General features: G+C 40.0%; 1 protein-coding gene across 1 annotated transcript in view; it reads left to right on the top strand.

Moving 5' to 3' along the window:
* SH3YL1 (SH3 and SYLF domain containing 1) overlaps positions 1-18,066 on the top strand; it is a 42,921-nt gene that overhangs the window by 2,541 nt on the left and 22,314 nt on the right. The window contains exons 2-4 of the mRNA XM_020782623.3: positions 9,207-9,317; positions 12,450-12,563; positions 13,785-13,849. Coding sequence (XP_020638282.1) covers positions 9,207-9,317; positions 12,450-12,563; positions 13,785-13,849 — 290 coding nt within the window. The remainder of the gene's footprint in view (positions 1-9,206; positions 9,318-12,449; positions 12,564-13,784; positions 13,850-18,066) is intronic.

Here is an 18,066-nt window from a genome sequence, read left to right as displayed (position 1 = left end):
TGGGTCATCTCCCCCTATTATTTTTCTGTTTTATTTTTTTTTCTGGAATGTTCTGTATCAGTATGATAACAGGAACAAGTTTTGCACCATTACCTGTGCTTCCATCCTTCTTCTTCCAGTGTTTAATGGTGGAGAAGGCCAAAGGCCCTATTACTGCCACTTTCAGCCAGCTTGTAATCAAAAGAGAAAAGGAAATAAAGAGAGAAGAAAAGGAAAATAGAGTGGTGGTGGTGGTGGGGAAACATGGTTTGATTATATGTGACCTATTAAATCTTTCCATCCTGCTGGCCCTCTTCCCTTTATCTGCTATATTTAACAGAATTACACAACGTGACACATAAGGAAGGTAGAGGGGGGGAAATGCTGAGAAGGCTGCTGCCCCAAAGGGTGAAGTAGCTGAGACACATCACAAAAGGCTTAGAACTGGGTAGGCCAGAAGAGAGGAAGAAGAGAGTTGAGGTAACATGGTGGAAGAACTAGGGGAAGAGTCCCACCTGTCAGAGGTGGAAAACCTGGGAATAGTGGAACCTCAAGTAGATTTGGAGAAAGAAGACCACTGAACAGGGGAAATAGTTTCTCTAAGAGTCTCTAAGGCAGAGGCAGACCACCTGTGTAACGTGAAACTCCCTCGAAAACCTTCCTTTTGGGAAGAGAAGAGAGAAAGAAAGCAAGAGCTTGAAGCTTTGTTCTACAGTTCTCTGATTAAGTTAGTAGGTTTTTCGGGCTCTTTGGCCGTGTTCTGAAGGTTGTTCTTCCTGACGTTTCGCCAGTCTTTGTGGCCGGCATCTTCAGAGGACAGCAACCGGAGTACAGGTTGCTGTCCTCTGAAGATGCCGGCCACAGAGACTGGCGAAACGTCAGGAAGAACAACCTTCAGAACACGGCCAAAGAGCCCGAAAAACCCAGAACAACCATTAGATCCCGGCCGTGAAAGCCTTCGTAAATATATTAGTAGGTTTTATTTCTGGCTACCTTCAGTTCTGTGTCTTGGTTATTGAGAGAGGCAAGAAAAGCAAGTAACTGGAAAGTGACCTTATGGTGGTTTTACTTTGTTTCTTGTTTTTTTAACAGTACCTGAAGGAGAGGTAAGAGGATAGCAGAACAACCTGTGGTATCTTTATTGAGTAATCGGAATAAATCTATTGAACAGGCTGCTGAGCTGAGTAACTCTATTGAACATTTCACACCTTCGTATCAGAACAATGTGAGCACAAAGATTCCAGAAATAAGCTTCTTAATGACTGAGCTTACACTTCCCCCAAGTCTAATAATTGCTCACTTGGTGGAGTTATTTTGCTAGCCTTGCTGTATTATCAGTAGATAATGTTGGTTTGGTGGGTGAAAGCAAGCTAATCATATGGAACATGCCCCTCCTATTGCGTTGCAATAGTCTTCTAATCTGGGTCTCTTCATGTGTTTGGGGCTTTAACTCCCATCAGGTTCAGGCCAAAAGGTTTTGTTGCCCAAAGCAGAGGAGTGTGTTTTATTGTCTCAAGGCCAAACAAAGAATTCCTTCAGAAGATCCCATAAACACCATTCTCCTGGCAGTAAAAACACAGCAATAATAAATTAATATCTAAAAATCTGCTGCCTCTTCATGGAACCTGAGGTGGCTTGCTCTTTCTGCCTGTGTCCCATAATCTCTTAGCATTCAGTTTGCTGGCTGATGATGATGGGGTTGTATTCCTGAAAGCAGTGATGTAATGGAAATCTGTGATGAAAGGCCAAGGTGACTGCATTCTTCCGGTCGCTGCGGACTTGTGATGGTTAGACGCTGATGCCTTGGGTAGCAATTGCCTTCTGGTCAATTGCCTTCTGTGCAGACCCGTTGCTTCTGTTGTGCAGGTAGAGGCAGGGGGGCTGTTCTTTCTTTTTCTGTATGTTTCTGCAAGGTTGATTCTCAATTAATAGTTTTCTTCTGTTAACACAGTCTTGGTTCCTTAGAATGGTACAATATTTGCTATTTTTATGTAATAGAGATGGTGATACTACTTGGCACACACTACTTTTTTTTAACAATCAAGAGGTATTCCTACTTTAAAAAAGTAATGGGGAACACTAGAAACATTATGTTTTTTTGCACATTAAGTAACATTTACACATTGTAAAAGTATCATTTTGAAGTGGGTTAGCCATTTTAATTGTCCCCCCCGATAAAAATAGAAAAATAATGGTGACAGTAGTATATGACTAATGTATTTATTCAGTACTCCTGAATAACAATGATCGCAAGCCATGTTACTTCACAGTGTTATGGTATAGTGTAATTATACGGTAAGTATAGTTTCAGGGATGTGTGGCATGATTAATCGGTGTGTTCAGGATGTTTGTGTGGCATGCTTGACAAGTGTGGCAGGCTTGTCAGATGTTTTATTTGCTTCTGGATGAAGATTAGCTAGAGGATGGAAGGGGAGGCAGGGTTTGGAATGTTATAGCAGGAGGGAGGCTGAAAGAGACACGTACTGAACATTAGAGGGTGCAGCTAGAAAATACAGTAATAGTTGAGAGAATTTGTGTTCTGAGTTAAGGAGGAAAAAAACTTCCCAAGACTGTAAATAACATTTTTTTTTGTTTCCTTAAGTAAAATGCACCTGTCGTTTGCTTACTACCATAGGGAATACATGATTTAAACCTAATGATTAGTGGTACCACATTAATACTTAATATCCTTTCAGTATTGACACCTGGATTTATATAAATAGGCTAGTGTAGCACAAGCTCAAAGAAGAGAAAAATTTGAAGGTGTCTGTGTTTATTGAATGTGATGAATTGAAATCCAGTAGGCAGTTTGGAAAGGGGCGTGGTGGCGCTGTGGGCTAAACCGCGGAAGCCCGTGCTGTAGGGTCAGAAGACCAGCAGTCGTAAGATTGAATCCACGCGACGGAGTGAGAGCCTGTCGCTTGTTCCAGCTCCCGCCAACCTAGCAGTTCAAAAGCATGCAGATGTGAGTAGATAAATAGGTACCATCTCGGTGGGAAGGTAAAACGGCGTTCCCTAGTCACGCTGGCCACTTGACAACGGAAAACTGTCTTCAGACAGGCGCTGGCTCTACAGCTTGAAAAGCGGGATGAGCACTGCCCCCTAAAGTTGGACACGACTGGACTGAAAATGTCAAGGGGAACCTTTACCTTTACTTAGGCAGTTTGGAAGGAGTTGAGATTTCGTAGAACATAGTACTCATTAGAGAAGGGCAGGGAAACAATATGAACACATTTGCTGAAATTCTTTAGTAAATTGCACTAGAGTAGAGTAGGGGCTTGGTGCATTAACACCTATGTAATTCCATTGCTTCAGTAGGACAACTCTGTTTGCAACTTACTACTGCATTTAAGTCATAAAGTCATAAAATTTAAGGCAGGAAGAGTAACCTGTTTCTTTTATGACTGATTTTCCAAGCTCTGCAACTTTTTAAGCAACAAAAGGAATCATATATACAGTCTTATTCCCCTCTTCCAACAAAATGTCTTCTGCACAGCTGTTATCATATTATTTTACTCTTTAATATATTTTAGCTTTAATGCAGCAAGATTATCCTGCTTAAAAGGATGACAGGATGTTTAGTCTGCCTGTGTTAAGAGGCTCATTTCAAGCTTGTTCGAATACAAACTGTAGAATTCATGCAGTTTTTCTAATAATATTTTGTCTTCTAATTAACTTGTCTGCATATTTTCCTCAGTGAATTTTGGTGCAACCATAACTTTGTGTGCCATCAGAATCTTAGTGGGATTATTTTCAAAATTACCTGTGTTAGGCTATTACTACACTAGCAAATACTACAAGATTTGCTCAGAAGTGGAAGGGATGAATTCAAATTTATCTTAACTGATCATACACTACAAAGGCCCTTTGCCATGTAAATCAGCCTGACCCTTTTTGCTTCAGATGCAGAAGTTATTCCTTGTTGTTGGGGACTTCTACTTTTTTTAAAGCCAAAGGAACTCACATTGTATTTTGCCCGCATGATCAGTTGGTTCATTCTCCGAAAGGAGTGGAGCATGACTGTGGATTGCATTCTGATGACATACTGAGCTAGGCCTGATGTTTTGGATAGCAGGAACACTCACCTCTGCAATGTTTCCCCCTAGTTGCCTTGAAGTACGGTATTTTTATTAAAAAAATAGAATGAGTTTAGCACCAGATCACCTCTGCATGGACAAAAAGGAAAGATAAAAATCAGTATAAAATAGAAACAACTCTGATGAATTACAGCAGACTATTATGTTTTTGTGGATTGTGTATATGTGTTTGTATGTTATGGAGATCTTTGGGAAACTGACTTTTACCCTAAACACCATGCAGCATTTTAAACAGCCCATCGGCTTTACAATCAACCATAAAAGGAAAAGCAGAGATTGGTTGAGGGCAAGATCAAAGGGGTGGATTGAACTGCATTAGATTGTGGGACCAGTGTGGACACTGGCACTAAAGCCATCTGCAGTTGCCATGTGATCATGCAATCTCAGTAGAAGGGTAAAGGTAGTTGTATGCCAAGCTACAGTGTGGCAAATTGCTTTGATACAGCTGGACAATGTAGTCACATCCTTAGTCTGCCTCAGTGTTTTGGCAAAAGAAGAGAGGAGAGGGGACTGAAATATTTCAGCACTTTGAAGACTAACAATTTTATTTTAGTGTGAACTTTTGTAAATTGCAGATCAAAGTCCACTTTCTGAGGAAATGAACTTTGATCCGCGAAAGCTCGCACTGAAATAAAATTCTTGTCCTTTAAAAAGCTATAATATTTTTGAGGGCTGGGTGTCTGTTTCTCTTTTTTAAAACCAATGTAGTGGATTGTGTCTCAAAGATTAGTTTGTTATTCACTGGAAGAATGAGATACAATGTTCTTATAACAAAACGTAAAACTGTACTGTACTTTTAAATTATTTTCGTCTTTAGCTGATACGTTATATTTTTGAATGGTGTGTGTATGTGTATCCCTATTATATTAAAGCACATTGCAAAAATATAATTGAAAAACAATTGAACTTAGATGAGAATGTCTTCTAAGGTGAAGGCAGATACTATAGTTCAGATTTCCAACACACCATTTTGATGACTTAAAAAAAGTTTGCTGAAACTTTACTCAAGCTTGTTTTATTGTTAATACGTTGTTAACATTCTGTCATCTGACTTCTAGAACAGAAAGAAGAGCATTCAAAGATACATGAAGGATAACTCTATGGCTCAGTGTATTTTCCATGTTTCATGACATACTGTAATTTAATTCTTTCAAATGATAACTAAAAGTACTTTCCATACCATCCTTTAAAAGATGGACGTGCATCAAGCCGTTTCTTTGGCCTCACTTCTTTGGACTTCTTACTCTTACTTCTATATACAGTGGTGCCCCGCATAGCGAGGTTAATCCGTTCCGGATTAACCCTCGCTATGTGAAATCGTCGCTAAACGGAACATAAAAGCCCATTGAAGTTTTTTGCATAGGGACGGACGCTATGCCTCCGCATTAGCGATCCCGGAGAAGGGATCGCTATGCGGATTCGTCGTTATACGGTGCGCTCGTTATGCGAGGCACCACTGTAATACCTTGTCAATTCAGTAACTTGATAAATGAAGTCCAGCTAGTTTCACTGTACCTGGCTGAACAAGCAGTAAGTTGGATTCCATGAAAATATGACAGGGTCTTGTATTAATTTTTGCTCCAAAAATGCATTAGAGATTATTTTCAGGGGATTTTTTTTTAATGTACAACCATCTACATTTATTCAAATGCAGTCATGTCATCTTCTTTTGGTTGTTGCACAAGGGTGGAGGGCGGGATTTCACTTAACTAGGGTTTTTTGGGGGGTAGGGCTTATATTATGAGCATCCTGAAAAATCATACTGTGGCTTATTTTCAGGTTAGGTCTTATTTTCGGGGAAACAGGGTAGTAATATCCCTTTGGCAAGGTGCTGGAGCGGGTTTTGGCTTTCCGTCCAGGGGTTCCGGGATGAGATGAATTATCTAGATCCATTCAAATCTGGTTTCAGGCCTGGTTATTGGACAGAGAATGTTTTGGTCACCTTGGTGGACAACCTACACTGGGAACTGGACGGAGTGTGTCTTGTTATTTCATAGCAGTTTGCCACTCTAAATTACACAATTTGATGTATACACAGGTAAATCACCCACAGGATCCTAACCATTATTGAGAAATGATGGGCAATTTAGTCTTGCTTTCAGTTAGCAACAGAATAGTTCTCTGTAACTCTAAGATTGTTACAATAATTGCTCATAAGCTTATTATGCATTGTATTCATTAGTCTTTTAAAGAAGATTTACAGTTTCACAGAGATAACCTAGGTAAAAAATTGGTTTTAGCTTGTAGATGCAGATCCAATCATAACCTCCTGTTACCAAAATCTTGTTTTTAACATCTCTTATATTAAGGACTGAAGTAATAATGGATATTGATCCAACAGTGGAAGAACCAAGCCATTCCCTACATCAGAGGTCCCCAACCCCGGTCCATGGCCTGGTGCCGGTCCGTGACCTGAGCCGGACCGGGCCACAGAGACAGACTTCCCGATCCCACCTCCCGCAGGCACTCCCCCCGCACAGCCCGTTTGCGCCTGCGCGCAAGTGCGTGCCTGCACAAGCACTGTACCCCCCTTTGCGCATGTGCACAAGCATGTGTGCACCCACACAAGTGCCTCCCGCTCCTTCGCGCATGTGCACATGTGCATGAGCGCAGGGGGATGCCCCGCCTTTCCCCGCTGGTCCGCAGAGCTAAAAAGGTTGGGGACCACTGCCCTACATGGATACATCAGCTACACTTAAAGGGGAGCAGCTAGCATCTCCTCTTTGTCTTCACTTTCTACATGTGGGAAGTTACAGGCTTACAGTGGAGACATTTGTGCTTGTCCTTCTCTCCAGGCTCTACACATGAGTAGGCACCCTGGAAAATCAAGCTATTTCATATGAGAAGGAACCTCTGTAGACTTTCCACATGTAAAAAAGGAGAGTGGCAAGGGTAAGGCACTCTCCTCTAGGCATGGTGAATGTAACAGAGTGGAAAATGCCTGAATACTCTTGATAATCGACTACACCACACCTTGTACCAATATTTTGTTATTTATGCTAAATCATTATAGTTGCATGTTTTTCCTTCTTTCTTCTCCTCCTCCTCTTGCTCTTTTTCTTCACTTTTTTGTAAGCTTTGACAGACACCAGGCTGCACACATACATTGTTCTGAATGCATGTTACAGCAGGTACATGCTATTAGGAACTTGTGACCCTCCAAATATTGTCAATTGCCAGCACCCATCAGCCCTGGTCCACGTAGTCAATAAGGTCGGAGGGGAATCTGGGAGCTATAGTCAAGCAATATCTGGGGCACAACGTATTGCCCATCCTTGACCTAGAGGAATGATTAGCCATTAGTAGCAGTAACTGGTTATTACTTCATCTACAGTATCCCTTTTATACAGAGAAAGAATGAACATGTAGGACTGTTTGTGTGTGACATTAATTCCCTTTCTTCAAATCCTTCCTTTCCATATAGCCTTCTACAATTTCCAGTTGCCCATGACCTGTTTTAAATATGTCTTACAGCAATGTTTCCCAACCTTGAATAACCCAGGTGTTCTTGGACTGCAATTCCCAGAAGCCTTTACCATCAGCTGTGCTGGCTGAGGTTTCTGGGAGTTGCAGTCCAAAAACACATGGACTACCCAAGGTTGGGGACCATGGCGACTTACAGGATAGTCACACATTCTTCTTGTGTTTATCCCATCACTTTTTCCTTGTTTCCCTATCCCTTGTATCGGATATTAGATTCTAAGGTTTATAGGGCAGGATCTATCCTTCCATGCTCAGTAAAGTCTTGTGTGTCTTGGTGTTATATGAACAAACAGGATACAGTATAATTGTGTGAGAGGGTCTTTCTCTTTATGGTTAGCCTAAACATAATTCTTAAATAAAATTTTGTTCTATTATTGTGTAGAAAAAAAACTATTTCAGAGCTGTCCAATGTTGTCAGCAAAACCGAGAACAAATTATTTTGCTTTCCAAGCTATGCTAATGTTTACTTTGTTCACATGCCTTCCCAGCCTGGTGATACTGACAGAACGCTAACATTTTTACTTCTTTAGTTACAGCTTAACTGTCTATCCTTTAGATAGAGGCAAGCTGCCTTAATAAATCTCGCAAGCTATAAGTTTCATATGCATTTGAGTTAGTAATGTTAGATTTTATGGCCCACAGGCACTGTAATTCAATTTTTTATTCCAATCTTATCTTGTGACAGTGTGTCTACGATTTATAAGGTTTGGAAAGTTTATTTAATAGGACCATAAAACACTGTGATTTTTTCCCCCTGTAGCCCATAGCAAGGCTATGGAAGACAACAGTGACATATTATATATTTATTCAACTTCTTCAGTTTTTCGTCAGTTATTCAATATGAGCCTTTCCAGATTTTAAGTGCTTTAGGGAAGACCTTTCTTTGGTCCCATCATCTTCATAGGCATGTCAGATGAGGCCATGAGAGAAGTGGCATTTCCCAAGATGTAGAAGTGGCTCCCTTGGCGCACGGAGGCGAAGTGGGTCTCTCTCTCTCTCTCTCTCTCTCTCTCTCTCTCTCTCTCTCTCTCTCTCTCTCTCTCTCTCTCTCTCTCTCTCTCTCTCTCTCTCTCTCTCTCTCTCTCTCTCTCTTTTTGCTGTCCTTACGCTAGCAGGCAAATACCTTTCTGTTCAAATAAAGTTTTGGCATATAATTAGTTGCCAAGGTAGAGTTTTAGTGGGGGGATGTCTAACTATGTTTACCTCTTCAGTGTGTTTCTAAATTGATTGTAGTTTTAATAAGTAGAATATTTGATTGCATTTTTATATTGTAATTTATTGTATTTTAATTGGATGTGTTTTTAAAACATTTGATAAGTTGCTCTGAGTCCTTTTATTGGAGGGGGGAGAAAATGAATAGAATTAACTTATCTCTGAATGATTTGAGAAATTAGCTATTCATTTACATTTCATGTTAAGTATACGGTCAGAATGATAGTTATGGACTGAAATGCTTCCACTTAAAAACTCAGCCAGTTTCTTCCTCTGTCATATGCTTTGTCAGTTTACATAGGAAATCATTTTAACCAGAAAAAAACACAAAGTTATAGGCTTTTAGAAAGAGGCATATGTTCTATACTCCCTTTATAACAAATGTTGAATATTGTAATAACCATTTATCTTGTTCATTTCTCTTTTCCCTTCCAGTGAATAACCCTATACCTTCCAATCTGAAGTCAGAAGCAAAAAAGGCAGCTAAGATTTTAAGAGAATTTACAGAAATAACTTCTAGAAATGGTCCCGACAAGATCATACCTGGTCAGTATAGGGGATCACTTTTGTTGCTGTTGAAAGTGTGTTTGTCTACCCTTGTGCTCTGTTCTTAACTTTTATTTTAAAATTTTCATCATAAAAGATTGTTTAAATATTCTGTATGTGAAACATGAAGTGGATCACTTAGTGGCAGAGCAACTTAACGATAGTTTGAGGTCTCATATTTCTACAAGGTATTCCATGAGAACAACTAGCGTCACCTTCAAGGAAACATCATTGGCCCAGGAGATGTCCCTTTTCCTCACTCACAACATACTTTCAAGATGATTATATTAAACGGTGGCTTCAGGAACATCTGCTCATCAATTTCCTATTCCATTTGCCTTATGTCATGAGCAAACTTGAAGGTACAGCTGCAGATCGAACTTCCCCATTGGCAGATCTCAAATCTACAGAGTTTAGGTTCTGAGACCTTAGTGGGATAAGGTATTTTCAAAGTTTCTCTAGGAAAAAAAATCCAAAGTGAACCAGTGTAGAATATTTTTTATAGTAGTAAGTAAAATCACAAAGCAGCAGCTGGTAGTTCTTGAGTTTCACAATTTTCATCTGCATTTCCTGCTTGTTTGGTTTTTTTTTTTTAAACAGACAACTGCCTCAGTTTTGTCTACTTTTGGAAACTGTGACCTTTTCAGAAATTACCCTGAGAAATTTTTATCTCTTACTATACTGGTTCATCTTCAAGTTTAAATTCTAGTCTAATAACTACATCTTAGAGCACTTCAGCAAACTTTAATGTCAGTGCTGAGCAGAAGATGCAATATTAGAATTAAGTTAATTATTTGGTTTCTGTTTCAAATTCTACTCTTTTAATCTCTGTTTATGATTATAAATGTCCAAATTGTGCTCGTGTGCTTTAAACTGGTGACATACTGCATATTCTGTCTTTGAAGACTGAGTGCTATAAAGGTGAAATGCCTCCACACACAGACATGCACACTGAATATCTCAGACCTCTACCCAGGGCATGCTTCTTTCTTCTCGGCTTGCTTTCCAAAATCAATTTTATTGAGAATTTTATTTGTTTGTTTGTTTATTATACAAATCACCCAAGGGATAAGTGGATTTTAATCAGCAGAAGCTCACACAGAAATACTGTAGAACTGTTAGCCTTTAATGTGCCACAATATTTTGGTTTTCTCTCTCTTTCCCCCCACTTTCCACTTATTTTTCTCATTTAATTTTGCCAGCAAGGGATTTCAGGACAGTCAGAAAAGCTTGGTGAAGCTAGGAGGAAATAATTTTAATCAAGACTTGCAAGATTCTATGCAAAACGTGGTATCAAAATTACCCTACTATTCTACTGGTGCCAGAAGGACAGAGGGTCTGCGTTAAAAAAAGCTGTGTTTGGGCTGAAATTTGGCTGGTATAATTAGAACATACTATGTTTTCTGAAGGATGACAATAACCTTGTTCTGATGTTATGTTCTGATTCTTTGAACTACAGTTTGGGAAATGCACCTTGGCTTGCAGGTTTGGCCTTGACCTCTCCTCCTACTCCCCTGCTTTTCATTGGCTTGTAGGGTCCTTTCCCCCATATCTTTCAGGTTATTAATCAAGCAAATTGTGATTGGTCCTGTCACACCATTTCTTTCTTTCTTCATTTAATTTATATACTGCTCGTAAAGCAAATTGCTACTCTTGGATAGGGTACAACACAAATGAAAAAGCAAAATGTATATAAAACATAAATTAAAAAAATAACTACAATAAACTAACTCCCTCATTGAAAGTAACAAGATGAGTGGCAGAATAAATATCACACATTATGAGTTGTGTCCCTCCTTTTTCCACCTCTGTCCGAGTTAATTGCAGAGGACCTTCCCAAAAGCTCTAAAAAGCTCTGTTTTGAGACGCTTTTTAAAGGCACGAAGGGAAGGCACCTGACATAACTCCTGGGGTGTTGTGTTCCATAAAGAAGGTTCCACAGCTGAGAAGGCCCAGTTTTGAGTTGGTGTTTTTTGGGCTTCTCGAGGTGTTGACACCCATAGGTGTGAGGGCTGTGAGGACCACATCAGACGAACAGCCAAACCTGGCAGAAGGTGTTCAGACACCATGGGCGTGAGCTCAGCATTAACTGTAGTTTGAGGAAACTATAAATGGGACAGCTGAAGCAGCAAATGGATAGCAGAAGTGAACAGCTAGTAGATCTGGATCTATCGATGGGTCTCTTTGTGACTTGCAGTAGATTTGCAAGAGTTTTGGAACCTTTCTCTCAAATTATACCACTGAAATGAGGTAGAGTTAATGGGATGATCACATTTTGTGTGGGATTTACACAAAGTTTAACAATTCTGAAGTCTGCCCACACTAGTCATAACTATGTAGGTTTCTAAATAACCAAAGTAATCGAAAGAAGACAGTGCAACATGGCATCTGCTATGTCCTGAGGAGTTATAGAATCATGGAGTTGGAAGAGGCCTCCAAGGCCATCGAGCCCAAGTTGGACTCCATGGCCTTTGACTTGGCTTTGAATTGGATTCCTGCTTAAGGCAGGAATCCAAGTCAAAGCAGATCTTGACAGATGGTTGTCCAATGTTCTATTGAAGGCCTCCGGCCAGAAAAGGTAGGTAGTTCCTATTTGATGCAATTCTTAATACTCAGGAAAAAAGGAAGAAGAAGGGTTTCACTATCAAACTCTACCCAAAAGCACCACTGAAGGGAATGTCACTCCCTTTACTTTGGCATCACTCATGTACGTATTTGCATTCTCTGTTTCCTTTAAAAATTTTCTCCCTAAAAATGATGCTTTCAATTGTGGAGGACATTTTTAAATTCTAAAAAATACACTTCTGTACATGTTATTGTTGGAAATAATATTTTTAAAGCAGGGATAAAAATATTAATAGGAATTTAACATATATACTCTTAAACATGTCAGGCTTGTATTCTTGGTTTTCGAGTTACAAATGTGAATCTAAATAATGTCCTTATTAATTCTTAAACTTAAAACTTAAAAAAATCATGTGAGTTTCTGAAGAAACTGTGTTAAAATAAAAATTTTATTGGTTTCCACTTCTACTGTTTATACATAATCATTGCTTTTACAATAAGGGAAAAACCATCAGTTGTTGTTTTTATACCTTCAAAGTTCTTAACTGTCTGATTCTTTGTTTTCAGTCCATGTAATTGCCAAAGCAAAAGGCCTTGCAGTTTTATCTGTTATCAAAGCTGGATTTTTGGTAACTGCACGAGGAGGCAGTGGGATTGTCGTAGCTCGCCTGCCTAATGGAAGTAAGTTCATCATTTTTCATGTAAGGCAATGGCAACCAGTGTATGCTTTGGTAATCCTAATACCTCCCAGGAACATCATCAGTACAAGCAAGACTTGTTTTTCTGTCATACAGAAAAGGTTCCGTATGATCTAAACAGAAATGTGCACACAGAGTTTTAAGCTGTGATAGGTCCTGCATATTCTGAATAGCCAGCTTTTTATAAATCTCACCTGTCCTCTCCCAGTTACATATTTGTGATTGTCCCCACATACGTCCCCCAGAATAAAATCTCAAGACCCGTCACATCTTTCAACATCTCACATATGCCTCTGTTCCTTGTTTCTCTATAAAACAAATTGACAGGAATAAGAATAAGTTAAAACATCCTATGAGGGCTCAGTTATACCACCCCCCCAAATCACAATTATTTTCATCACCAGCATGGATTAAACCAAAGTAAAACTGTGTCCGTGCAAGCACTAGTGAAAATTGTTAAGCGCAGAGCTAACTGCATTTTCTGGATTCTAGCCGACAAAAGCCCTTTGATATAACCTCCTTCCAGCATTTATATTATCTAAAGGATTTTTTAAAAAATAACAACCCAGAATTGTCTTACTGATACAGCCACAAAAATCTTTTGCTGGCAGATTCTAATGGCTGACCTTAATTTCTTAGAAGGATAGTTGACAGATGAATGTTCCCTTTGTCATGAGCCAACACTTTGCGAAGTAAATATTGTGAAATGTGAATTTAGGAACAAACCATAATATCAAACAACTCAGCGTGATTTGCTCTGAAAATATTTCAGTTTTACTGAATGAATCTACTGTTCACTTAGTTGTCATGATGAAAGATTATTTGTTCTGTGTTGTGTAATGTTTTAATGGCTTTAGGTATATCTAAAAACATTATGGAATGTGTATGTTGCACTTTTAATAGCTACCCCCATATTAATCTGCAGCATGCTTGAAGTAGAAATCTTACAGCAATTTACAGTCCATAAAGGAATGAGATTGACTGTACAGATGTCTTCACTGTGTGTAGTCTTGTAAAATGCATTTTTCTTTAAAGCTGTTTTTCTTTGGAAATCTAGCTTGCATACTGGCATGGGATTATTTGCAAATGAGCTTTCAATAAAAGCAATGTAAGTGGTGGGTACCTCTTTTCACATTGCGCTCTATACCTCTCAACAAAGTGTGTGCAGTGCATGGTCATAATGTGTTCCCATTTATGTATCCAGGCTGGTCGGCGCCATCTGCAATAGGGATAGCTGGCCTCGGTGGTGGATTCGAAATTGGAATTGAGGTAAGTGTTAAGGTTGATGTGTAGTTGCTGATCAGTTCATTTTGATGGACTAAATATAAGCAGTTAATCAGGTAGCAACTCCAAATATTTGGTAATTTTAAAACTTGTATTCGCGAAGCCTGTCACGGCCAGGATCTAATGGTTGTTGTGGGTTTTTCGGGCTCTTTGGCCATGTTCAGAACACAGCCAAAGAGCCCGAAAAACCCACAACAACCAATTTTAAAACTGCCAGTGGTAAATGCCATCCTGGGAGGTTGGGCAGAGGGGAAGAGGGAGAAAGGCTGCCTGCTGCAGCCTGTATGCATATAATCCAGTAATAAAGGATGGCTCCAGGGACCGCACTTCTAAGGGAGCATGGCTGAAATGGAAAGAGTAAAAGCCAAAATAGTTAATTAGTTGATTTCTTTTGGGAGTGTTTATTTTTTCAAATGTAGGCTACAGTATTTCTGTACTTAGTAAGGAAATTAGGTTACAGTATTTCAATACTTAATGAATAATTTTTTTAGAATTTAAAACACTTTTCCTATACAATATTAGTGTATAAATTTAAGTATTTGTTCAAACTTACTTTAATATGGCTATGCAACCACCAGCAGAAAAGTGCAGATATTATTGTGATTAATAGTCCTGCAGGCATAAGCTTCTTTAATAACAATTAATACTTACTGTAAGCTTTTAAATAACAAAATACTTAATCCTCTGTCATGAACAATACAGTTTTTTTAAAAAGAGACATACTGGGAAGGCACCAGGTGGAGAGAGTGGCAATTGCCAATTTCCTGCTTAAATTCCATTGCCAAAAAGGCTCACTTGTGGCATTATTCAGGTTCCTGTATAGAGGGAGCAGTTTGCCATACAATTTTGGGAACAAACTGCAACTTTTTTGGCCATTTCTCGGGGGATCACTGAGGGAGCTGCAGAAGAGGGGCCTTGAGGACATGACCATTTCTATTCAAGTAAATACATGAAGCATGATGGTATCAGTTGGTGCAGGCCACACCTGTTCTTATTCATTTTCTCCATCAGAATACCGTAAGTAAAAAAAGTTCTGGATATTATAGGCTCAGGTTCTCCACCTGTGCACCTGGGATTGTCATTGTGGCTTCCCTTCCTTTTCGGACATGTGTGGCTTCCTCTATGATCCAGGCTGTGGTGGTGTTAAAAGGCAGCTCCCATTAGCCTTTGGCAGCTTCTCCAGTGAAGAGGAATGGAAGGAGTTGCAGTCTGCCAGTATCAGAACTCCCCTTGGCCCACTCCTACACTTACAGTGGGGTCTTAACTTGAGAACTTAATCCGTATTGGAAGGCGGTTCTCAAGTCAAAAAGTTTGCAGGTCAAATCTGCATTTCCCATAGGAATGCATTGAAAACCATTTGATCCGTATCTGCTCTTTTCCGTCCATAGAAACTAATGGGAAGCTGCTATTCCGCCTTCAACCACTAGAGGGGGATATTTTGTTTCTTTTTTTTCTTAGGTCAAGAAAGGTTCAGGGAAGGCAGGGAAAATACAGTCCAGGCAGGACAGTACCAGGCAGTCTGAAGACTGTCTCCCAATCCACTCTCTAAACGCTGGGAGGAGTGAGGAAGCAGACAGGCACCCTTTTCACTGGCCAACAGTTAACTGAAAGTTCACATTTTGCACTTTCCCTGCCTCCCACGTGGTTTTTTTTCCAGTTTGTAACTCAAATCTAAGTACGTAAGTCAAGTCAATATTTTCCTATGAGAGCGGTTCGTAAATCAAAATGTTCGTAACTCGGGCCGTTCGTAAGACAAGCCCCCACTGTATACAACAGGACTTTCTTGCCCCCGTAGCCACCCACGGCAGCCCCTCCACATCACTTGAAAAACGGCTTCTAAGGATGTTCAGTCCTCCAGAGCAGGTTTTGAGGGTAAGAAAGTCCCTCCTTTCTGTTCTGCCAGTGGAAGCAGCTCTGTCGATGGAATGGCATTATTGGAGCCTGCCCAGTAATTTGGAAAAAAAAATTCTAGTCGTTTAAGCCTTCAGTTACATCCGAGTAAGAACTGCCTCCATAAACATCTTGGACAAAACTTACAGTTCTTAATAGGATTATGGCAGAGTTAGAGAAGAATAGCTAGTGAACTAAGTGCTGAGCCTTACCTCTATTGCATGTATTCTGCCCAAGAGACCCATAATAATAAGACACATTGTGCAGGGAAAGATCTCAGCTTTCATAGTTCTCTTCCCTGCTCCTGGAAGATTTATATTTCCTGACTTTCTTTCTCTAGTCCTTTCCAAATCAGTGAGATGCTTCCCTTTTGTAAAGAAAGGCTACCTTCGGAGGCATTGTTTGGAATCTGTGCACTTAATTCAGTTCTTCTTCTGCCAAGGCAACTAATGGTGATGATGGGTTGTGTTCTGAATGAACATCCGTATCCCAGTTCTTAATGAAGGGCCTGTTTACATTTTTACTTAGTCTGAGATGACAGCCACTTAACTTCCATCAGTCTCTTGAATAAACAAGGGGTTTATGAAGCTAAACTGAAAAAAAGAGATCATTAAAGACACTCATGTGTATGTACATACCCACACCCACTCACCCACCCACACTCACATGCCCGCCCACCCCCCTTCTGAGTGGAGTGCAGACTGCCTTTTCTGCCTCACTCCTTCCTGTATGTGACAGGCATGTTTTTCAAGTTTTTCTTTTTGACTCCACTGTCTTCATGTGGTAGCTGGTTGGATCATTCAGGGAATTGAGCAATGGATGCAAATTCAGAGACTGGGAATTTGATTTCTCGTTGTACCTCCTGGGAGAAGAGCCAGCCTGTGTAGCTTTGGGCAAGCTGCACAGTCTGAGAACCATCCCCACCCTCGAAGAAGGGAATGGGAAATCACTTCTGTCCACTCTGTAACTAGAAAACCCTAGAAAGATTTGCCATAAGTCAGAACTGACTTGAAAGCTTGTAAATATTATTTCGCATTCCTTATTTCTCAGTGTTGATGGTGCTTGGGCACGGACCAGCGGGTCAAGCCTAAAAATTAGGAGTCAGATCCTAAATTGGTTGTTCTGGGTTTTTCGGGCTCTTTGGCCGTGTTCTGAAGGTTGTTCTTCCTGACGTTTCGCCAGTCTCTGTGGCCGGCATCTTCTGAGGACAGCAACCTCTGAAGTTGCTGTCCTCTGAAGATGCCGACCACAGAGACTGGCGAAACGTCAGGAAGAACAACCTTCAGAACACGGCCAAAGAGCCCGAAAAACCCAGAACAACCATTAGATCCTGGCCGTGAAAGCCTTCGCGAATATACAGATCCTAAATTCTTGCTGTTATCTTCATGTGGGTTTTTGTTCAGTGGTTTTTTAAAATTGTTCTAAAGTTTAGCCATTTTTCAAACAACCTTTTTAATTCTAGCAAAACTACTTTAAAAAGTAGATGATTGATACAACTGCCTGCCCATTAGCACGGTGTACACTTCTCTTTGAAAGATGGCTTCATGGGTGTTCATATATGATATTCAGTGCATGTATGGCATATGAATATGGACTGGTAAAGGGAAGCACGTGAGATGTTCTGTGTGATTTTCAGTTTGAAGAGCATATAACAGAATACTATTCCATGATGAGGGACCATATGGCCCTCAATATGATTTTGGACTGCTACTCCCATCAGCCAGTAATACCTAGAGCTGGGAATGATGGGAATGGTAGTCCAATGGCATCTGAAGGACCATGCAATCTCCATTGCCTTCTGCAAACCTTCTGTTACTAGAATAGTGGAATAAAGGAAAAGGTCTGTGCTACTTTAAAAGCTAATGTGTTTATTATTTACTTGCTTATTAAAAATATTTTACCCTGCCTTTCCCCTTAAAAAGAACCTCAGGTGGCTTACATCATTAAAAGACAATATGTAAAAATGTTGGTGTACGTTTCCGCAGATGCCTCTGATGGGATGGCTGTACGTAGTCTGTAGAAGTTTATGCCAGATGATTCTTACTCTTCTTTAATGTGCCAAAGACTTGTTGTTGTCTTTGCCACAACAGGCGAACATATCTGTACCCACCCACCTCCCAGACTCTCCTTGTGTAGCTAGATATCATGGTAAAACTTGATTACCATATCATACGAAGGAGATAGGTTTGTTGGAACAGGTGGAGTCATTTTGTGTTCTTTGTTGGTTGGAAACTGGTGCAAAAGAATTTTTGTCATTTCTCCAGCTCATCAGAATACTTCTGCTACTCTCACTTCTACAGAAGCATGCCGTA

This window comes from Pogona vitticeps, chromosome 1 (assembly GCF_051106095.1).
Source record: "Pogona vitticeps strain Pit_001003342236 chromosome 1, PviZW2.1, whole genome shotgun sequence".
NCBI lineage: Eukaryota > Metazoa > Chordata > Lepidosauria > Squamata > Agamidae > Pogona > Pogona vitticeps.
Note: the sequence above shows the minus strand (reverse complement) of the source record. Positions and strands in the feature narration are given on the sequence as shown.